At 40.6% G+C, this 24483-nt stretch overlaps 1 protein-coding gene across 13 annotated transcripts in view; it reads left to right on the top strand.

The window, feature by feature from the left end:
* Nucleotides 1–24483, top strand: part of ST6GALNAC3 (ST6 N-acetylgalactosaminide alpha-2,6-sialyltransferase 3) — a 548516-nt gene that overhangs the window by 151674 nt on the left and 372359 nt on the right. Inside the window, exon 2 of one of the 13 annotated variants that reach the window (XM_031465408.2) lies at nt 13020–13076. The exons of 11 other annotated variants lie outside the window; for them this stretch is intronic. In XM_031465408.2, coding sequence (XP_031321268.1) covers nt 13068–13076 — 9 coding nt within the window. In that variant the 5' untranslated portion in view covers nt 13020–13067. Of the gene's footprint in view, nt 1–12389; nt 13077–24483 lie in introns of those variants that run through there. One more of the 13 variants, XM_010989047.3, reaches the window with a different exon arrangement.

Genomic DNA, 24483 nt, shown 5'->3' with positions numbered 1-24483 from the left:
TCATGTTGTAACTTGTGTCAGTACTTTATTCTATTGCCCAATATATTCCATCCTGTGGATTTACCACCTTTTATCCGTTCATCAGTTGTATTCATTTTTGGTCTATTATGAGTAATGTTGCCATGAATATTTGTGTGCAGATTTTTGTGTGAACATGTTTTCAGTTTTTTCTTGGATATATACCTGCGAGTGGGAGTACTGATCATGTGGTAACCATATGTTTCACCACCAAACTGTTTTCAGAAGTGGCTGCATCGTTCTACAATCCTACTAGAAATGTATGAGGGATACAGTTTCTCTGTGTCGCTGTCAACACTTGTTATTGCCCGTCTTTCTGATTTTAGCCATCTTAGTGAGTGTAAAGTAGTATCTCATTGTTTTGAATTGCGTTTCTCTGGTGATCAGTAATGTTGAGTACTTTTTCCATGTGTTTATTAGCCATTTTGGTATCTTCTTTGGAGGAAGGCCTTTTTGAATGCTCTGCACATTTAAAAAATTGAGTTGTCTTTTTATTGTTGAGTAAGAGTGCTTTATGTATTCTGCATTCAAGTTGCTTATCAGCTATATGATTTTCAAATATTTTCTACCACTTTTTAATGGACTGTCTTTTCACTTTCTTGATGGTATCCTGTGAAGCTCAAATTTTTAATTTTGATGAGTTCATTTAATCTGTTTTTTCTTTTGTTGCTTGTGCTTTGAGTGTCACAGCTGAGGAATCATGGCCTAATTCACAAAAGTTTCTTTTGGGATTTTAAAAATAGTGATACAAAAAAGAGGATGGTCTATAATTTCCAACCTGCCCTTGTCATTCCTCAATAGCTTCCAGACAAAGTTTTGGCTGTGCTGTCAAAGAATTGTTAAAGTCTTATTTTCATAGCAGGTCGGTGGTGCGAGGAGGGCACAGCTGCTAGGCATTTGGACACTGCAGCAATTGCCTTAATTGGGCATCCCTCACTCTCTAGTCTGGCTTGTTAATGGCTTTTTAAGCGAGACACACCAGCCAAGTGAATTAGACTACTTGGCAAGTCAGTTCTTGCTCACTTGGAAGCATTAATCCATGGAAAATAAGCAGAGGCCTTCAGCCAAGAGGAAACCTGAATTTCATTTGCAGAGGTGAAAGAGAAAGAGCTGTTGTCTGTGATCTCAGAAGCTTCCAGGTACACTTCTAAGGGCTAGCCTGGAAAAAGGTCTTCTTATCTGACTGTTCTGTCTCCACCACTCTTCTTCAATTCAGCGAGAATGCTTCTTAGTGGCAGCAACATGGCTGTGAGGTGAGCAGTGGAGGGCTGTCGTGATGCCCACCCTAAGGAGCTTCTACTCATTGGAGGGAATAGAAAATACACATATAAAATGGTTAGAAATCATTCAATAATAATGGAAGATACTTTCTATTTGCTCAACTTTGTGTATTACGGCTTCAGTCAACCACTCTACAATTTCTTCTCTCAGAGAACAGTGAAAGTCACCAGTAACATACTAGTTGTCAAATCTGATGAAATTCCAAATCAGTATTTACAGCCTTGACCTTTCTCCTGGGCTCTACCCTGAATTTCCACCTGTCAATCACAGATATCTACCTAGAAGTCTTGGCTGTGCAAGTTCACACATCTAAAGCTGAACTTCTTTTCTCCCTTCTTTCTCACATCTTCTGCCCTCATCAGTCTATTCTATTCCTTTGATCATAACAAAACCACCTACCCTAATTACCAAATTCTCCTATTCTCACCCCAGTGGCACCAGTTCTATTCTATTTATGTTTCTTCCTTTCCAGCCCCATTGTCTTAGTTCAGATTTTGATGAACTCTTTCCTGGAAATTACAATATAAAGCTACTCCTCACCCAGTTTCTCCCCTAGTCATTTGTCTACATTTCTGCCAAAATTACTTTTCAAAACCATGAACCCTATCCTGCCAATCCTTTGTTTGCTTCTTCAGTAACTCTCACAGCCTGGAGAATAAAGTCAACTCTGTGCAGCTTATATAGACCTATTAATTCTTGCCTCCCTTTCTAGCCTGATCTTACAGACTCTGAATTCCTCTGTGTTCTCTGAGCATACTGTGGTCTTCTGTACATCCACACTTTTGTCTACTCTCTTCCCCTGCCTGGAGTGGCCTTTCTCTTGCTTCTCCGCTCTGTGAACTTACACTCACAGACCCAAAATTAACCTGAGAGAGTCTTCCTTGAGACCCATGGCACCTTACGTTGATTTCTGTTATGATTCTTAAACTGTTGTGATTAGTCACAAGTTTCTCTCTTGCTCCAGTCCCTCTCTTGCTTTTTCCAGAGCATCCTTCAATCCCTTGCTCTCCTTCCTCAATCTTTCTCTATCCCTCAACTCTACTTATAAACCTGTCCGATCCTGGATAAGCAGAGACTGTCTTGCCTGAGCACCTAATATAGTGTCTTACTCAGAAAAGATGTTACAAAAAGGTCCTAATGAATGAATTTACCAACTCAAATATGATTAACACTACTCTCCTCACCCACCTAAAGGCAGCTGTGTCCAAATTTCAAATTAGTCTGCAGTATGGTTGAAGTGCTTTTCATGTGTTTTTTTTGTTTTCTTTTTTGTTTTTTGGTATGGTGAGGAGATTTATTACGTGGGTGTAACAAAAAACATAAAAGTCAAACGAGAGAAATTTAGTGATGCTAAACTGGCCACAGAGGGCCAAAGGCCAACCTTGAGTGGCTCATCTGGTCTTGTACCTGGTACAGCAGCTTCTGTAACTGCTGTTCACAGTCCCATAGAGATAGTTTGTGGGATGGGTGGCATTGCAGGGTAGTAATTATGTGGACACTGGGATTTGAATCCAGGCTTAGAGGTCTCATTCGTGGTCATCCGCCTAACTGGTCTGAACCTCGGTACCTACCACTGTGATATGAAGCAAGCACCTCCCTCAAAGGTTTTGTAGAAATAGCTAGGATGATATGTATGCTGTGCTTAGCGAAGTCCTTGCATGCAGTTGTCAAATGGGAGCTATCTCTTGTGTATGTTTGAAAAGGTATGTATGTATTATTTAACTAGTCTGGAAAAAAATATAGATAGTATTTCTAATACATTTGACCCAGTTCCCTTAAAATTTTAAATTTTTTGAAACTGGAGACCAGGATTGCATTCCTGAATGCTACTGGTGCTGAGAGAGATGTGCAGTTAAAGTGTGAACTGAAATTGTGCAAAGTGAAATTCGTCCTAGAATTTATATCCTTGGGGGTATTTAAATAGCAATGTCCAAGGCTGTAAACACAGCTAAGAAATGCTGTTATTGCATTTAAGAATCTCCTTTCTGTAATATTAAGACATCTTGATTTAATTGGCAAGCTGCTCAATGATAGCATTCAATTTAAATGAGGTTTGTGGAGTGGGAGATCATAAGGCAATCTCTCACGGATCAAAGATTGCTGATGAAGTCTACCTTATTGCCGTGTGTCAGAAATTAAATCACTGTCTTCTGTCATGAGCTGATCAATCCAATTCTCTTTTTGATGGTAGAATGCTGGGGGGAGGAGTAGAGAAAGTGAGTATATAAAATATTCGAGTTTTACCACTTCTGTATTGTGCTGCTTACTTTATGATATTGGAAGGGCTCTGTCTCGCTGTACTGGGGTATTATCAAGTCAGCATTTTCATATGAAACAAAAATACAGACACATACACACCTGCACATACCCTAAGGCCAGACAGCTGAAGAAAATAAGAATATAGAGAGAAGTGTAATTTTGTCTTAAAAAAATTCCAGGAGTCTTGGCTTCCTCTGTTTAGAATTATTTCCAATTTAAACTTTATTCTGCATTGTCCATCTATCAGTAAATTGCCAACAAATTCCCGTTCTGAAAAGGAAGTAGCAGTGAGTGTTTGCTGAGTTCCCTGAAGTCCTGGAGAAAAAAATAACTGTCATTGATGTCTTCGGGCTTGCATGACGATGGAGGAGCTCGTTTACAATGTGAAGCCTTTCACTGCTAAAGCTTCCCATGAACCTGAACTGATACAGAAGCCAAGCTGTTTGAGAACATGGCAGAAAGAGATTGATTATGTCAGCACCCCATGTCTTGAAAATGTGAAGCATCAGGCTTCCTACTATATTGTAAGACCTTGCTAGAAGGTATCTCAAATCTGGTCAAATTACAGAAGTTTTTTTTACTGTTTCTAACTTAACATGGACTTAATTGGAGTATACCCTCCATGGAAAATTATGGATGCAATTACATTAACTCTGGTCACTATAGTGACGTACACCTATAAGCTTGGCTGAAAATACCATAAGGCAGGCAAACTAGGCATCATTTACTCTTTTAGCACAGGAGGCCCCCTCTTTGCAGAGCATTCTGACTTTTGTTGTTTCCAGTATTCTAGCGGATGGCATCGGTTCTTGGGGTAAAATTAGTTCCCTGTGCCCTGACTTTCATCATTCAGTGGGATTCTGTGTAAAGATGGTGTGTGCAACACAGATCTTGGGGTCCTTCAAAGGACTTTCAAAGCCTCTCAGTGGCCAATCAGGAGTTAAGAGGGAAATGGTGGTAAATGAGGTAGAAGCCCTCTGTGAATGAAGTAATGGTCTGGAAGGGGCTATAATTTTGGATTCTTATTCTGTTAATTTTCTCTGTTACCTTGGCAAATGACTTTATTTCTCTGCCTTTGCAGAGAAAAGGTCCCTGCTTTTGTAGGAAGGAATCATGCAAATGGTCATACAAAACCTTGAAACCATAAAATGCTGCAGAGATGCTAAATATACCCCATTTAGGATGTGATTTTCCTCTGTTCTTCAGACTGTTTCTATTTCTAGGCATAAGTGGATCAGAGGAGAATAGTACTCTGATGCTCTAAGAAGGAAATGAGTGTTAAGCTGGATATTGGTGTGCACAGCTACAATTAAGGAAGCTGCCGTGGCATTAGTGACTCACCCTTCATCAGGATGGCAAAGCTGTCTCATGCCGAGGTTTTGATTTTTCTCCCCTGTTCAGTCTGTTAGAAGTCTCTCTTTTGTGATAGGAGAAAATGGCAATTATCCTCCTCTTGTGTTGTTTCCATTTTTGGTAAGCAGTGGGCAGAGTTTACATTGGGTAAAATTTCAAAGGCTGTTTTTGTGAAAAATCATTCCCTCTTGAAATGACAGATTGGTAGGGGAGAGACTCTAGTTGGCTTTTATTTCACCAGGTTCAACTGTCTCCAAAGGCTAAATTTAATGACTGTCCCATAGACAGACATTGGGTATCCAGTTATTGTCAGATCTGCCTGTGAATTTCTACTGTACTGAATTTTACATTAAGCTGTTTTTGTCCTATGATGTTGACTACACAACTGTGTGGATTGCATCACCTGTGTCAGTTTCATCGCCCTTCTCCTCCCTTATACCACGGAGTTGTTTGGGCTTGCTAATGCAGGGTTAGCTTGAACAAATTACAGTTAAATGATAAAATTTGTAGGAAAAGCGGTGCACGCTGAGGCTACCTGTATGCAGATTTTGGATTATCTGCTCTTTTGCTTAATCTATTCTATAGGGTACTTTTCCATTGAACTTCATGTCTGGAGAGAGAGAAAACAAGATTGGGAGTGAAATCTTGCAGAGGTTGAAAACTGGCCGTGTAAGGCTGAATTCTTCCTCTGTATTCTGTTCAATTGTTACAGATTTAAAGACTACTGCTTTTAAGTGGCTTTCCAGTACAGTGCTACAGTCCCCATTGCTCCTTCATGTCTTACACTCTGCCTGTTTCACTGTTTTATTGCCTTCTACTCCCTGACTGAATTTGAGTTTACAGCCCCTGTTGAGAGACTCATTCCTACTAGGAAGCTCTGTGTGTCTATGCTAAGGGTTTGATTATTTTTCTCTTGTATGGCAGGAAAGGCTATCTATATATCCATACCAGAACAATCATTGGAAACTAAAGGGGTTAAAAAAAAAAAACAAAAACAAGGACAAACGCAAAAGGCAGTAGAGGGGAAGGAGAAATGGAGAGCTGCTATTCAACAGGTATAATATTTCAGTTTTGAAAAATGATTAAGTTCAAGAGGTCTGCTGTACAACATTGTGTGTATAGTTAGCAATGCTGTGTTGTATACTTAGAACACTGTTGAGAGGGTAGATCTCATGTTAAGTGTTCTTACCGCAATAACAATAATAAAAAAACAAAAGGCAATATTTAAAAGTCAGGAAAATAGTGATATAAGGAAAATAAAATAGAAATCAAGTACCTTATTTCTATGAGAACTCTTAAAAAGGAAAAGTGAAAAACAAAGTATAATGATACAGGGTAAAAGGTGGAATTAAAGAATTAAAAAAAGTCTCAGCGGTAAAATACACCACACACACACACGGTAAGTCATAAAGATGTTATTAGGAAAAGCTATAAGAGGTCCCAAGTCTAACTTATTTAACTAGCCTGGAAAAAATATAGGTACTTATAATATAAAACTTGGCAAAATTGAAACTATCTCATTTTAAAGGTAAAAATTAAGGTACTTTAAAATAGTTTAAAAATATATTTCTACCTCATGTACATCTGACTTGTTATTACAAGCATTAAATTACCTTTGTGATTTTAAAAAAGAAAGGAAAAAAGTAATAGTCTTCTTGCCCTCTCTTCAATTCTACTTCTTTGAAACAGCATTGCTGAGCAGATTGCAAATCCATTCACTTTTTAAAACTGTAGTAATTTTTAAAGATAATCTTCATGTAAGAGAAGGCCAGCTATTAGAAATATTCCCTAGTCATAACAAAAAGACACTGAAACTCAGAGACAGCAGAGACCCCCATTATGGGTGCAAAGAGTAGGGGTGGAAAGAAAAGAAGCTAAGGAAGTGAACGCTGCACAAGCTGCTTTCCAGCAGGGTTGGTATATATTAGAGTGGAGTCAAAAGTGGCATCCTACTGCTTCCATGAGTTTAAATTGTATCAACCAAAAATAAAACAGAAGACAATTTAAAAAATTAGAATTTGGAGGATACATGTGGGTAGGTTAGAGCTGTGTACGTGTGTTCCTTTAAGTAAGATTCAAAAATGTCTCCTTTTGGTACTTATTATGGGCTCATAAGATGGCAGCACGTATCTCCAGTGAAATGGTTTGGAGTATATCATAAAGTTCTGGAAACATAAAATTACTTGTTTTTTTTCCTTCAGTCTTCAGGAGGCTTGAGAACAAGTGCTGTGTAAGTTATAAACAGGACACACGGAACAGCGATTTCACAGGAATGGGAAAAATGTCTCAGCCACAAAAGTGAAAATCAGAGTAACCTGAGGAGGCGTTCACAATGCTTTGAATATCCTGTCCATAGCCAGGGCTACTGATTATATTTCTAAAGAAACTTACAAAACCAGATGCCTGGCTGGCAGTTGATTTTGATGAATCTCCAGATCTTAGCAATTTGAAAACCTGACAGTTGTCAAAAGTAGCTAGTTATTATGAGTGAGACAGGAAATTTTCTTATCTGTTGCAAATATAGAACCATTTCAGGCAGGCATTGCATTCTAATGTTGAGTTTATAAAGAAGATTTCAGAGCATATGGTTTAAACCTCCAGTTTTTAAAAGTGATAGTTAATTGTCTTGGATGTTGGGAGGTATTTTAATACCTATACTTCATGAATATGGTTTTATTATCACCAGTCAAAAGTGTCTTGATAGTTCTTAATTTAAAGAAATTCATTTTACATTGCCAAGAATTCACACCATGACACTGCAATAGCTTATAATAGTGGTTCTGAAGCCTGGTGTGCATAAGAATAATTTGGATGGACTTGTTAAATATGCAGTCACCTGGGTCCCTCCCCACTCCTGGAGATTCTGATTTAGTACATCTAGGGGTAATTCAGGCCTCCATGGGCGATTCTGAACCATAGTCAGGTTTGAAGAACACTGGTTTGGATAGCACCTGATTTAGCTCAAAGAATTTCTCAGCCATAGTAGCCCCTCATACTGCAGTGTATGTTCCAGTAAATCTTGCCCATTTGCCCTTTCATTGCCCCAGTTGAGTCTCAGCTTATGCTCTGTCCCTGTCTCTTTGGCCTAAATCCACTGATCACTAATGAAAGCTGGTAGCTTCTAAAATAGGCCAAGATTCACAGTTGATATCAGCCGAGAAAGAATGACAGGTTATTCTGCTGTGATAGAAACCTAATGATGTTATTTTATTTTTTGTCCAATATCTTTGCACCTTTGGGTGCTTTTCCTTTCATTAAGTTGAAGCTTATGCAGAATCCCGCTCTATAATGTAAAGCAGGTGAATGTGGAGCTCTTTGGCCGGCAGCCCTGCCCATCTGGCCTCACTCTGACGCAGATGCTGGTGTTCAGGCGCCTCTCATGAACCTGCAAACTGCTGTGACCTTTAAGCTTTTGTGTCCCACCTAAAGGCAATAAGCATATTGCAGTGGCTTTCTCATGTGTAAATTGTCTAGTGGAACTGGTATGTTCTCAAAGTAGAATTGATCCTTAGCTAAAATGATTTATATGTGATCTACAGTGTTTTTGTTATTGTAAACCTATCTCCAACTTTTATATTGAAATTCAGTTGTGAAGTAGGATGAGGTGTTAATTTTTTTTGGAAGAAGGCATTCATTCAATACATATTTAATAAGTACTTTCTATGTATGATACAGTTCAGTTTAAACATGCCATGTACATCCTTACAAAATTGCATAATCTTTATTTCATTTTTATTCAATTTTGAAAAAAATTTTTATTGAAGGATAGTCAGTTACAATGTGTCAATCTCTGGTGTACAGCATAATGTTCCAGTCATACATATACACACATATATTCATTTTCATATTCTTTTTCATTAAAGGTTATTACAAGATACTGAATATAGTTCCCTGTGCTATACAGAAAAAAATTGTTTTTTATCTAGTGTTATATATAGTAGTTAATATTTGCAAATCTTGAACTCCCATTTTATTCCTTCCCAGCCCTCTCCCCTCAGTAACCATAAAATAAATTGGAAGGCCAAATATTCTCATCTAATATTGTTTCTTCAGGCCCTTACTTCCTTAGCTTTTTAAAGAAATGGGCACCTTTAGCACAGATGGGTTTATATCTAGATGATAATTCCAGAGCCATCAGTGCTTCAGGTTGCTGGGGAAGGAAATCAATTTTATTGTCACTTGAAGGCTCCCCTGGGATGAAGCAATATTGGAGGAAGCCATGCAGTCTAGAGTGTCGACTTTTCAGAGATTTGGAGTTTGCTTAAAAAATAAATGATCTCTGACTTAAACTTCTTCTGAGTACTTGCTATATATAGGATTCTGTGGAAGGGTTGGGTGTGCATGGCATTGTAAGATGTGGCTCAGCCCACAGAGGGCTTGCAGTCTAGCTGGAAATAAAGATCTAGAAGTAAGAAAACACAATGAATCCAAATGTAGGGTTTGAACTCTACATAATGCACAATGCATAATGTGATTGAAGAGAGAGAAATCACTAGATTACACAGCAGACCTAGAAAAACTAGTTAGTTGTTTTGGACATACTTGTGACCCTGAGGATTTACTTCCTCCAAAATTTTCTAGTGAAATGAAGGCACCAAAGATCTCTAAACTCTATCAAATGTGATGGGAGTGTCTTATTTCTGTGAGAAGATTTATAGCCTGTTTTCTTGTCTTATATGCTATAAACAAAACCTCATTCAAGAAAGTAAAACATGAATGTATGTTCTGAATATAGAATTATGATGCTCAACTCAAATGGCCATGATTTCTTTTAGGAGATAGAGAAGTTAAATTTGTAGGTGAGAAGCATTAGAATGAAATGCTCTAGGTTACCATTTGCTTACAAAAAATTAGAAGCAGCTGTAGCAGTGGAAACTTCTAATGGCAGAAGAAATCAAATGCTAGATACAGTAGGAACTAAGGGCTTAATAGACCTAAATGGAAGATGATGTAGTGGCAAGAGCTTGGGCTCGGGGGAGAGACTGGGTCTGAACTGTGGCTCATCACTGCCTGGGAATGGTTACGTAACCTCTTCTAGTCTGCCTCATGTGCTGGTATCTGTCACGTGAATTGCTGGGTAAAGCACTCAGCATAGTGCCTGGCACCTAGTCAGTGCTCAGTGTGTTAGCTGTTAATATCACCACCACCACCACCACCATTCTCTAGTAAGAATTAAGCCCTTCTGTCTTGGATACCTAATCTAATACCAGTGCCTCCTTTAAATAGTTTAAAAGCAGCCGGCACTCCATAGATTGTGGTGGGGAAATTGTAAGTGAAATGAGGGCTGTGACCTATATGATATTGGCAGTAATACCTCTCTCTGTTAGTGTATACATACACAGCCTGAAGCTGAATTTAATTAAACTTGGGCAGTAGCATTTTCACTGTTGATAAGCTTGTATTTATCTGCTCTGGTTTACGAAGCAGCTGGGGTTGTCCAAAAATCTAAGACTCTCTTTCCAAATTTGAAATTTTCTCCTTTATTAGTTGCTCTAGAACCTACAGCAGTACTCCAGAGGGTAAGTGGAGACTGGTTTGTCTGTCCTCCTTTCTCATTCTCTTCCCTCATTTTGCTTCTTTCTTTCTTTTTGCAACTGAAGCATGAAATAACTGGGCTGTGCCCGTCGAGCTAATTACCTCACCTGCTTCGGGGCTTTAGGGCCCAAAGACCTGTGGGTGATCTGTGATCATAGCAAACAGGAAGCCTTGGGGACCATGCTTCACATCTGAAATCATTCTAGTTTGAAAATGTGGGAGGGAAGCGGAGCAGCTTGAGAATAGCATGTGTCTGCCTAATCAGAAGATGTCGAAATGGAAAGATGTTGGAATAGAAAATCAAATGTCATTTATTCATCAGCCCACACTTCCACAAGTACCTTCCTGGAAGCCTTAGCATATTCCTTGTGGTGGTGGCCTTTTAAATGTCAATCTGCAGAAGGATTTCTGTTTTTAGCAAAGGCTGATCTCAAAGGCAGTTAGATAATAAAGTAACAGCCACCACTTACTGAGCGCTTGCTATGTGCCAGGTACTGTGTTCAGAACTTTCTTTGCATTATCTCATTCAATCAGGACAAAAGCCCTATAAGGTGCAATGTTATTATCCTCATTTTGTAGCTGAGATAACTGAGATTTAGAGGTAAGTAATGCGCTCAAGGTCACACAGGTCGTAAGTCCCAGGTGATACATGAACCTGGATCTGTCTGCTTACAAAGCTTGTGTCCTTAACCTCTTGTCTATACTCTTCATGTATGTTTCATGGGGGTACAGTTTCTACTAAAAGGGTATTTCAGTTTTCAGAGAAATTAGGATAGGTCTAAAGAAAATTAGGTACAGATTCGGATTAAATTCAGTATGTTCATCTCTTATTCCCCTTGGGTTCACTTTTTCATTTAATGATCCTTTTAAAAAAGGGATTCTTTTAACTACTTTTTAAAAAAGTACCATGAACATCCATCTAGGTTAATAGATATCTTAATGGCTGCATGATATAGTTTGGATACACTGCAATTTATTCAATCATTCTTTTATTGCTGGGCATTCACATTCTTCCAGATTTTTGCCAATTAGATAAATTTTACATCTGAAAGCTGCCGTTGTCTGTATCTCAGTAGCTATGTGATAAAAATTGGAAATTGGTGATGCCTGCACAATCAGGAAGTGCAAGCCCAGTGGTGGGCACGTAAGTGCAGAGTCAGCCGGATCCGGGTCCTGTCACCCACCTGCTGTGTGACCTTGGACAAGCCGTCCAACCTCTCTAAGTCTCGGTTTCTTCATGAAAAATTAGAGAAATGCTGTTGTTCTCAAAGAATAACTGAGAGGACAAATGGAATACTGTGTGCAGAGGCCTTAGCACAGAGCTGGGTGTGGAGCAGGTGCTACACAACAGGGGCAACCAGGTCGCCAGGACCCAGCAAAACGTCCCCTAATTAGAACTAGGACATGAGTTCTCTGAGGGCACGACTGGACCATGCCATTCATCTTTGGGCATGGTGCATAACAGAGACTCAATAAATATTTGTCGATGAGAGAGGTTTGCAAACTTACTACTGTTCTGGGCAATATTTGCCTCTTCTTTCCAATATCTTTATTCTAACAATTGCTGAACCACATTTTAAGAGTGTCTGGGATGGAGAACTTCCAGCGGTTTAAATAGTTTTACCGAGGAAATGTTTTCCACATGGAAAGAGGACAGGGTGAGATTTATAGAGGTCTTGACTCACAATTTTCATTTGCCCAAACCATGTGTTTATGACTCCAGTGTCTGCGCTCTTAACCACTAAGCCACAATGCTGTAATAATCATGATATGATGATAGCTAATATTTACTGAACATGTACCATAGGCCAAAAAATATGCCCAGGACCATTTACCAACTATCCCCTAATCAACACAGCAATCTTATGAGGAATATACCCTAATTATCCCCATCTTATTCTTGAGGAAAGCGGGAGTCATTGAGATGTGTCAGATTTTCCCAGACTGGTGGGGCCAGAACTCTGAACCAGCTCTGCCCAGCATCAGAGCCACATGCTAATTCCATGCCATGTTGCTATAACTGTGTATTACTGGGCTCAGTGTTTATGGAAATTGGTATTTATAAAGATATGGGAATATTCACTATAATATTTATGGTATTAAAAGAGGGATTTACAGAGAGCTAATGTAGGAGAGTATTGCTTTGTCTTCCTTGATGCTGCTTCTTTGATGTTAATATTTGGATCATCTAAGCAACTGACTTGTAATCAATCTGTGTCAACTAAGCTGGGGTAAGATGAAAACAGTATTCAAGAGACTGGTCTGGCTACTTTGTGTAGGGTGAGGTAGAGGTGGGAAAAGCTGGAAAGGAAGACAGAAGCTAAGACACTGTTGCATCCTTAGGCATGAAGTAAGGAAATCTGGGATGAGAGAGATGTTAGTGGAAATAGAAACAAATCAGAAATGTGAAAAGCATTTGTGGTAGGACTTGAAGCGGGGAGTAATTAGACCTTCATCCCGCGGTGGATTGTGGGGAGGGGGCGCTCGGTTCATCATCCTTCAGGATGTCATGTGTCCCTGCAGGTCGGAAAGATATGCCTGAGCATCTCCTATTTTCTCTTTCAAAACTTTAGGGAATATTCACCGGTGGTATTTCCTGACCTCCCGGAGTGACGTCTTTCATGGCCTGGGTGAGGAAGCACTTTATTTTATCTGAGGCTCACTGTGTCCAGAGTTATGTGGTGATCTGAAGGCCATATCTGTGAGGATCCTATCTAAAAGTATCTCAGCCAAGGGATCTCAGAAACAGCATCTTAGCTGAACCACCCGTGTTCCAGACCTGATCTTCAATCTTATGAGTATAGAAAATCATTATCTTCAGGTCACCCAGTTCAGTCTCTGCCTCATGAAAACTAAATTGAAAGAACAATATAGAGGTTATGGTTCCAGTCATTTGCCATTTTTAACTGTGTAGCCTTGGGTGGGTTACTTAATCTCTCTCAGCTTGTTTCCTCAAATTAGCATGGAATCTTCCTTGTAAGATACTATGTTGACTAAATGGGCCCATGTGTGTAAAGTGCTTACAGTGGTGCTTAGGGCATAGCAAGTGCTTGATAAATATTATATGCTGGATATTATCATGACTGATCTGTAAATCAGAATTAACTTTCATATGGTATCCTTTTAATAGGAGCATTAAAATTTACATCCCTATATCAAGGGCTCTCTGTGCCTTCCCTCACCACCTCTATCCTCTACCCCATTCTCTTACTGAGGTTACTGGGAAACTGTATTTTTGATCAGATGGTAGCTCAAGGAACATGGAGTCAACAAAGAAAGGAGATCATTTAGGCTTGGAATCCTGAAGCTCTGGGAAAGTAACAAAATATTCCAGCCTCACAGTAGCAGTTACTTTTTGGTAATGGAATTGGTTTAGTTTTCTCAGCTCCAGTGTCTCCTTCGTTTGGACACTGCTGGTTAAACACGTTTTGCCCCTGTGAACATCATGTTTCTCTAATGCTTATCCCTGGCAATTGACATTTTCTTTCTGCTGATGTGTTAGCAGTACTCATTAAGCCAAAGTCAGGGATACCCTTCTTGTGGGCCTGGGAAGTGCTCTCTTATCTGTTGATTAGCTCTTGCAATGGCTTACCATTATGATACCATTGTTATTTTGTACAACATACAGAAACCATTCCATACTCATGAAGCTGGAAGGAACCACAAAAATTATCTCTGTCCCCCTCATTTTACAGATGAGGAAACTAACTTAAGTACTAGTCTGAAATTCTATTCGAACCAGCAGAGGATGTGTCTGGAGGGAGTTGGGGTTAGCTCTAGGCAGCCACATCAGCATAATAGTAGTAGCTTCAATTTTTCTTCATACTGCAGTGAATTCATTTGTTATAATGAGCCTATCTATCTATATATATTATAGCCATCAAATTATCTTCAGTAACTAGATAGGTGTTATTAGTTTAAACCTCTAAGACCCATAGAAATATTTCGGTTCACTAAGCACGTCTGCCATATGCACTTAAGGAGATTCTTCACTGAATGGTAATTGTAGTAACTGCTGCCCTGCTCTTGTAATATCTTCTATAAAAATAATAATTTGTGCTTCAAATGTCTGTTTCTGTGAGTTGCTCAAAGTACTCTGCAGGAATCACTTACTTAAATCCATCCTTCAAGATGGTGTATGGAATAGTTTATTGTGGAGTGGCTTAGGAGGAGATGGGGACGAGTGCCAGGAGCTTCTGAAATCCACACCAAAACCTCATCTTGTTCGGATGTGATCCTTATTCGTCACGTTAGAATAAGAACTTAGGTGTTCAAAGCTATTTCACATTAATTGGGTTAATAGATTCTCATTCAACTCATCAGAAATAGTAGCAGTGGATATTGTGTCAGGTGATTAAAACAAGATAGGGAATCCAGTTTTGGCCCTAAAACCACCAAACTGATTTCTGATGAAACCATACCCCAAGACTCTTGACTATAACTCTAAATGTTTTGTCTACCAGATTATGTTACTTAGAGAATGTTTTCCATGTGTGTTACTTTTAAGGAGTGGCCTTTATAACTCTGGAATACAAAACATAAATGACCTATTTCTCATTATATGAGGCCAGTTAACTCAGGAACATCAGGAGGCCATTTACAGCATGCAGAAGATACAACTCAATGCCATTTTGCTCCAGGAATGTTTATATAGGTGATATTTGACTGTGGCAACTGCTTTGAAGAAAGAAGGAAAGCCATTTTGGCTAGAGTAAGCTCAGTTAAAAATTGACACATCAGGTTTCAGTGTGTCATGTTTTTTTGTTTGGCACAATCCAATTTTTGGACACCAATTACGATTGCATTGGCCGTCAAGGTTACCTGCAGGCAGGTCATGATAGTTATGTGGGATGGTGATGCTTGCACAGTATTGTGGTCTAAGCATGTTATGGGATAATGCAATAGCAATAGCATTGCTAACCATTTATAATCAAGACCATGAAATTCAATTATAACAGTTCACTTTAATGCACAAATATTGCGTTGCTCATCCATGTTGTTATTTTTCCTTCTTCTCTATGTTTTTCTTGTCTCTACTCCTCCTCGCATTGGTAGGCTGTGAAAACATAAGTGTCCACAAGTGCAGCCACATTTTATGCGAGTTCTTCACCACAAGTGTATACTTTCATCAAAGTTAAAGTGAAATAAGAGTGAAAATAAGACACAGAACATTCTACTTATTGGTTCTATGGCTGATGTTCATTGAATTCATTCCTGGGTATAAACATGGGGATTTTGGATTTAGGCAGACCTGGGACAGATCCTGGACCAGAGATTTACTTCCTGAATGGCCTTGTTCAAGTCAGTTTCCTTGTCTGTATAAAATGAGGAGGATAATGCTTGCCTTATAGCGTAATTATAAGGGTTAGATGAAAGTGTATATGAAGTCTCAAGGTTGGGACCTAGAATAGAATATTTCTCAATAAGTGTAAGTTTCAGTGTTTCTCAAATCATTGAATGCCTGAGTATCACCTGCAGTATTTATGAAAGTGTTTCCTTTTTCTTGTGCTCACAGCCATCCTCCTCCAAGGATTTGGGGACAGTAGGTCTAGTTAGGGCCCAGGAGCCTGCAGTTTCACAGGTAGATGGTCTGAGAACCATAGTTAGGAAAATTGTGCTTGAGGTTCTAAGCAAATGGGCTGTATAACGAGCTCTTCAAACTTTTCTGGGTTATGATCAAGTTCCCTCAACTTTTCAGGGAAAGAAATTGTAACTTTCAGGGCTCACTTCACCAACTGCAAATAGCTAGCAGCAGAAAATTGGATGTTGTGGGATTTGTTTATTTGTTCACCATATGCTATTGAGCAAACCCTGTCCCAGCTGCAGGGAACCCAGTGAGAGACAAGGCAGGCATGGAGGCAGAGAACTAAATGGTTTCCTTTTCCTGGGCGCCCAGGGCTCCACTTCCCAGGACATCTCTTCCTCAGCATCTCAATGACTCCCTCAAGTAGGTCTGTAGATTCAATTCCCCACTTGCCAGGACTCCTGTTCTCACTCCAGAAAGATACTGGATCTCAAAGGAAGTTGTTTCAGAGGAAGTAGAACTGTGAACCTCTGCTTGGGACCAGACCCTGCTTTCCTGGCTAAGACCAGATTTACTTGTTCTCCATCAGCAGTGGAGCCAGGCTCCAGGGGCAGCAGATGTGACCTCCAGCCTATGAACGCAAGGCCCCCTAAAGCCTGGAGGACAAGACTTGCTCTCTAGGAATGAAAGAGCAGCGGTTGCTTTGATGTCCTGTGTAACAGCTGGCTCAGTGGGAGCCAACTCTTGTTCTCATCTCCCTGCTCTGTCATGATTCCAGCCACCCATCTGAGCTTCCTGCTGCCACCCCCCGCGGCGCGTATACTGGCCACTAACTGCACTCCCTTTTCTTCCACTTGGGGCAGAAACAGTCCGGCATGTCGGCATGTTGGGTACCAACTGTCCTCTCATCTCATTTGCCTCTTTGGCCACATGCTAGCTCTGTGGCCGCCTTCAGTCTCAGGCTCAGCTGCTCTGTGGGACCAGTCACGAGTGGTCCAGGGAAGCATTTTCTTTGAGTTGTGTCCCACGGAGACCTGTGTCATGCTCAGTTCTCCTTGAGAGCCAGCATGGTGAATGGTCAGAGAGCTGGGCTGGGAGCCAGCACCACCAGCTAAACCGCCTCTGCTCCAGCCAGCTTCCCAACCTTGGCCAAGTCCTGTGTCTTTCTCAAGAATTCCAACTCTCCTTCCAGCCCAGGACTGCTGTGGGGCAGCAGTAGACAGTGCCTGTATTGAGATCTTTTTCCTACACCGTGAGCCCTTGTCCCCAGTCACCTTCCCCAGTATGAATCCTCAAGACCTGACCTCTTGATCATGACCTTTTGCTTGATGGACCCATGGAACAATCCCCTGCCTCCTCCTTCCAGCTTGAGCTGACCTCTCTTGGACTTGGTCACTCATCTGTTTCACTTGTGGTCTTGCTAGGTTGCCTGCTCTGTCGCCTCCCTCCCCACCCTGCCCAGGCTCTGTCCCGCTGCAGTCCAAAGGCAGACGAGGCAGAACTGTTTCCCTCTTTCCTTCTCTGTGCCGGAGAAGAGCACCTGCAGTCCCCTCTCTGAACTTTTACCACTTCTGGGCCCTGCTGAAAACGAGGTAAAGATTCTGAAGGAAAAATATGTCAGTCCTGAGGCTGAATATGAATCTTATCTTCCTAATTCTCAGATTTGAAAAAAGTACATCCTTTCTGAAGAAAGTAGACTATTATCTTAATTATCACCCCTGTAAAATTGCTAGCGGTCAGAGGCCCAAGAAATGACTTTGCTCTGACTGTATGTGATATGCAAATGAAACGAATTCATGGCAACTGAGACCCTGGCTTTAAAATCAGCTCTTTGTGAATCGAAAGCAGCCAATATTCTGTAAATCCTCCCCAGATAGGGTTTCTCACAGAATTACTGGCAGACTCTGTGATGACTGTGGCTGCTTTGATATGAGGATGTAGTCAATATCTCATGAAAAAAGATTTCAGCTTTCTACCTTCTGCAGGATAGAGAGGAGGGGAGGAAGTACGCAATGTTCTCATGTCCATCTGACTCAGCGACCAAAATGCTGTTTAATTTTTTAATTGATTCATCTGGATAGAGTCCATTCCCTGTAGAACTCACAGATCTCCATTTATGTAGAAAAGAAAATTGTAGTCCAGTCCCCACAGCTGCTTGAAATTCCATTATTGATGTGATGAGCTCTTTGTTCCCCATTTTGATACAGATAAGATATTGAACTGAAGAAAATGCGTGAAATATATCTTTCTCCACTAATAAACCGAGAAGTGGTAGTGGTGCTGTTTGTTAATTCAAGATTTGTTTTGCTTTGCCAAATGGGTTTGCCATTAATTTCACTCAGGCCACACAAAACTCTGCATCAGCAACATGCAGAAATAGAGGTGAGATTGTCGAGGAGTTGCCAGAATTTGTCTTGATGCTTGATGCAGATTTAAGAGCGAGAGAAAGCAAAAGCAACACATTGTGCTGAGGTGCCAGAGACACCGGTCGGGGGCTGGTGCTGTGTGTGGACCTTTTCCTTCCTGAGCTCCACCTGGTAGCCCTCAGCCTTTCCTTCAGATCCCACACCCAATTAGTCAGCAAAGCCACCCATGGGGGAATCTTGATTTGAAGAGAGAGAGAAACTGGGTCTCCAGGTCTCAGCGCTGAGGTATATCTGCACTGATCTCCAAGAGGCATTGCATTTTTACCTAGCTTCGTGTCTCCTGTAGTTTCACAACAACTCAAATAAAATACTTCAGGAAGAAAGCAGAAATGCTGGAAATGACAGGCAGTACCTGTCGGCTGAATGAAACTGACATCGCCTTGTCCCTGTCATCTTGACGCGATTGTTGTTTTCCTTTGCACAGCCCGTGATGCAGTGCACTCTGCCTAATTGCAATGTACCCGTCTCCCCAGGCCTCACCCAGGGCTCCTTTGTCAGGTCACTCTGTCACCAATACCACACATTTTGGCACTTTGTGTGGCCTTGTATTACTGTTTTATATTTAAGAGTTTCATGGGACTTACTGTCACTAGTATAGAAAGACTGTATTTCACTAAAGGGAGAAGTTTTGACTTTGTTTTGGCCTCAGACTCTAAGCTATGGTCAGCTATGAAGAAGTCAGGAGCCAGATTTGCAGCCCATCTCCAGCTAAGTGGATAGAATTGTGCGGTGGACACTGGGTCATGGCCCTATTCCAGGCTTCATCATGTGCTTTCTTCTCCTCCCTCCCCTCTCTCCTTGTTGTCTGTCTCTTCCAAGCCTATTTCAGTCCTTTCAGGGATTAGGAAGAGTATAAATAACCTCATAACCTCCCATACACTAAGCTAGAGGTCAACACAGATGCTTGCAGCCTCCACGCCGGCAGTGAAATGACTCAGCCCAGGGAAGAGGCCATGGCCTGTCTCTGCACAGCACCGGGCACTGATGGCCACACTGGAAGGAGGACTCATTCTTGCCAAATTTTTAGCTTTTTTAAGAGAAGTCAGAAATCCCAAGTCTTAGGTAAACTCCACGATTTTCCACAATTTTTAAGCAATCAATATGTGTCCTAGGTGCCTCCCAACTGCCACCCCAATACCTGGCTGCCATAGTGCACCACTGGTTTGCCCTGCCTGCTTTGAAGTTTTATTTGGTAGCTACCCAGTTGTAATAGGGTTGCCTGTCCTACCGTGGCTTCCTTAGTATAAGGCTGTGCATATTTGGTCACTTGCCAAGTGCTGTTTGCTGATCAGCAAAAGCTGTTGAAGGATTCTGAAAGGAACAGAAAAAGGAAAGCTAATTGCTTAGTTCTGTAAAGACCATGGACCGTCACATCCTATGAATATACCCTACAAAATCCTGGCCCTTGCTAATGAAGCCTGTCTTCTCTCCCAGACTCTAACTGCTCTAGAGCACTGTGACTTAGAGGGGACCCCAAACGTGTGTGTGCCTGAAACCCAGTGAGGCATTAGGTTAGTCATAGCCATGTTCCCCAGTGTCAGAATCACGCTGAGGTCTTATCATTCTTGATGAGGGATTCAGGGGCATTTACAGCAATGCTCCCCACATGCTGGCTCCTGAGAAAATTTCTCTGACTTATAGCTCATCCTGTGAGAAAAGACCAATATTTCATAAAGTTGAAGTTGTTAAACTTATTTTGAGATTATCTACCTATGATTTCCCATGAGTGTGTCAGAATACCCTGCTAAGAAGGTCTTTTAAAAAAGAGTGCCTTTTGCTGGACACAATGAAAAGATGGCAACCTTAGAATGGTCCCTCCCATCTCTACTTCTAAGTTGTGTTAGTCTGTGAAATTGAGAAGTCTGTGACCGGACTTAAACTGCGCCCTCAGCTGATGGAAGGTGCAGGGAGGGAGGGGAGGAGGGGACCAGCCAGGAGCTCCAGGACCCGTTCTTAGTGAGAGGGGTCACCTCCATGAGGGGAGCACGTCCTCATTCAATTCATGTGCGGAAGAGATTTATCCAAAAGCTGTGGCAAGCAGTTCAGGTTTTGGTTGTGGGGAGAGGGGGGTTGACCTTTTCTAATTTTGGAAAGAGAATGTATTCTTGAGAAACAAAAGATCTTCTTGTCAGCACGTTTGAATTCAGCCAATAGACCTGGAGGTGGCCCCGAGGGATGATGGTCTCAAAGAACATGGATGATACCATGTTAATTTTGACCTGTTTCCTATGAGCATTGCCCAGCCTGCTTTGGGGGACTGGCTGCCTTGTTTGTTTTATGAATTGATCCTCGTGTTGATTCTTTACTTGATGGCTGTAGAAAAGAAGCCTCTCTCCTGTTTGAACTCATGTGTCTGTGGGGACATGGTACGTCAAGGACCGGCCTGCTTATTACAGAAGAGTTTCCCCAGCTCTTGTTGATTTGGCGCATGACTTACTCGCTGAGAACTTTGCAAGCTATGGAGTGGGTGGGAAGTGGTTTGCTGTAACAAGAGAGGTTAGGAGAGAGGATTCTAGCCCCATTCTGAAATGACACTTAACTGGTGTTACTTCTTGGAACCAGAAGAACTTATTCTAGGAGGGAGAAATTATTCATAAATTTATAATTATTCATATTAATTTATTGAGGACCGCCTCTGTGCCAGGCTCTGTTCCAGGAGCTGGAGCTGTAAGCAACCACTAAACAAAGCAGACCCCAAGGCCTGTCTGCAGTGATCTTATGCTCTGGTAGGACCAAACAGGAAAAAACAAAACAAAATCTACAACACAATATATATGTGAGGAGGGGACAATTCTATGTGGAAAACAAAGCCTGGAGGAGTGAGGAGTGGTCAGATACCAGGCTATTTGGAAGTGCAGTTAACATGGATATCCAATGGCTTTATAAAGTTGGGAGGGACTTAGGGATTATTTAGACCTCTTCTGAGGGCAGGTAGGGAACCAAAGTGATTGAAGCTAGCTGCATGACAGTAGGGGCTTTTAGAAATGGAATGCTATGCCCTGTTACATTACAAGAAGTTAGAACACCATGTGAACCAAACTAAATGTATTTGCACAGTTGGCCTGTGAACTTCTAAACTATATCTTTTCATTTTACAGATAAGCAATCCAAGGTCCCAGAAAGTTCATTGACTTGTCCAACGTCATTAGAGGCAGAATCGGGATTGGAGCCTCGGGCTTTTTTATTTTGAGTCCAGCGTCCTTTTACTGCATCTGTACTTGAACCATGAATGGCTTTTCCACCTTAATGTCTCTGAGTGAGCACCAGTGGAGTAAAATGCTCTTTTTTTTTTTCACTAAGGCAGCATGATGTTCTCATTTAACTATCCCCTTCATCTCTCTCATCAAGTGTCATCTTCTGAAACTTGCAAGCCCTTCCCTGTCCCAGCCTCCCCACAGAACTCCCTGGGGGCTGACTGACCGATGCGTGAGCCTTAGGGATTGTGAGCGTTGGGAGGATAGCGGTAACCCAGCGTCCTCACTAGTTTGGTGGACACTGCAGTGAGGTACAGAATAACAGAGAGAGCCTATATAGAAAGAGAACAGAGGCTATACTTTTCTTTGGGCAGCTTGGTGGATGGATCGGTATTGACATAGCAGATAAAAGAGGTAGGTGCGGGGAGAGGAAAGGCCATTTAAAAAAATGTTCAAAGGTTCACTTGTAGTCCTTTCCATGATGAGACGTCTGTTGCATTTACAACCTTAAAAAATTATAGCCTTTTTTTCTATTATAAAAGAAATACATTCTGGTATATGGAATAATTTAATATACTTCATAAAGAAGTTATTGTCAGGAAAAGAATGTCGAGAAAATTAGATATCTGGGGAAACATCAAGTTGTATTTTCATCTCACATCACTGACAGACACAAAAATCTCCATGGATTAGAATATAAATGAAAAAAATCATAAAATACTCTATGGAAATTTAGTGAATATTGATTTGCTCTGTGAATAAAGAAGGATTTTGAATGTTTAAAAGCAAAGAAAAATAGGAAAAACAGCATTTATTATATAAAAGTTAAAACCCAACCAGAAAAATATTCATAATACATATTTGACAAAAGATTAATAACCTTAATATAAAAAATTTATATATATCTTGAAGGGAAAAAAAACCCAAACATCAATAGATAATTGAGTTGAGAGGAAGAATTCACAATTCACTGAAGAGGAAACATAAATGGCAAATAAATTTACAGGAAAAGGGATAACTTTCCTAGTACTCAAAGAAGATGAAAACTTCTTTGATACCATTTTCTATTTGTCAAGTTGGTAAAGGTTAAATACAAATTTTAATACTTAAAGCTAGGAAATTAAGCTAGACCTGTTTGTAGATTCCTGGTATAAGTATTTCCTGGTGTATCAATCTGGAAAGCAATAGGCAACATGCATTGAGAGCCTTAAGATGTTAATATTCATTGATCCATTAATCTTACTTTTGGAACTTTATCCTTAAAAAAAAGAGTTAAAATTTGAGAGAAGTTTTGTATCACAGCCTTATTTATAATAGGAAATGACTGAAAACAATCTAAATATCCATGCAGGATGTGTAAAGTTTGCTATACCATGGTGGAATGATATTCTTGGAAGTTTTAACTCTCCACACACATAGCCCCCATGCTTCTCCTGTGCTTTGTGTACTGCAGAGGCCTGCTGTTCAATATCTCTGGCCGTTTCCAAAGCCAGTGGCACCTCACTGCTTCATTCAGTGGGAACATGTTATGTGACTCAGAGGTGAGAGTCTCATTTATCACAGAAACTTTGGAACATAAAACTAAAAGGAAGAAAAAGACCAGCCATAATCATGACATCCAAAGTCAGACAGTTAATATTTTAGTATATTCCTTTTTAATCTTTGTAAAATGTATTCATAGTTAGAGGGAATTTTACTTAGCTGTCATCCACCAATAATGAAAAACTCCTTCAGACTATGTATAGATTATATGTGTTTATACTTGTGGGTACATAAACATTTTATGTATAAGCAAGTTTGATCCTGATTCTTCAACGTAATACTAGACCTTGAACCTATTCAAACTCATATTAATTTTTTTAAATTTTTGTGAAGATTCTAATTTATCCACAGCCTTTTAAAAACATACCTGCTGTGCAAAGTGAAGCTGGGGGACCCAGCTGTGAACTTGCCTCTGTGAGTCTGTTAACCACTCAGCATCCTGGAGCAAGCATGGGGCAGTCTTTCAGGAGTTTTCCCCCAGCTCTCCCAACCACCAGGAGCTCAGGCATGTCACTTTGCTCAGCCCTGTCTCTGATCGTCCTCTTCTCCCATTACTCGTCATTCCACATCGGGAATCCACAAGCAAGCAATTCAGGAACCTCCAGTGGAATATGAGTTAAAGCTGTTTCTGCGACCCACACGTCTTTAGTCAATAAACGGTTGTCAGCAGTCCTATAGTCAGAACTTAATAAGTTTGAATATTACTCTGACATTTTAAAAATGCTAGCCCCAGCCCTCTTTGTCTGATTTCTAGTCTCTGAAGGAACACTAAATGCAAGCATAAGCATTTTAAGGAGAGGGACATGGAAAGGGGATGCTTTTCCAAGATGCTCTCTTACTGTTTTTAATGACAAATTTGTGTGATTCAACAATTACTGGTAGAGACATTCACCAACAGAAGCACTCAAATTTGGGGAGTGTTGAACTTCATCTTGTGGTGAGTTCAGACCTGTGGAAGGCCACTGCTTCACAGGAGATGTAAGAATGTCACTCTCCGAGACTGCAGTAAGTGGAGTCCAGAGTTCTGCTTTGTATACTGAGCAAGAGGATGATGGTATTGCATCCTTGCAGACAGAGAAGCTGACCTCCTGTGCCATATGGAGACGGTGTTTTCCAAAATGCGTTTAGTGCACTTATAGTGTCTCGGCTTGTGATAGATGCCCCTCTAGGAAAGTTCATTGCTCAAATGCATTTAGAGAAAGATTCATTGCAGGGCTTTAATATTCTGAGGTGCATATTGCATTGAATCAATATGAACAGGTTTAGCATACAACATTTCCTAAACCTGAAAGAATATGAAATCTTTCTTCAAGGCAGGGTAGTGTTTTCTAAAGCTGACTTTGGAAGACTT

This window comes from Camelus dromedarius, chromosome 14 (assembly GCF_036321535.1).
Source record: "Camelus dromedarius isolate mCamDro1 chromosome 14, mCamDro1.pat, whole genome shotgun sequence".
Lineage (NCBI taxonomy): Eukaryota > Metazoa > Chordata > Mammalia > Artiodactyla > Camelidae > Camelus > Camelus dromedarius.
The sequence above is the reverse complement of the archived record's forward strand: the minus strand, read 5'-3'. Positions and strand labels throughout refer to the sequence as shown.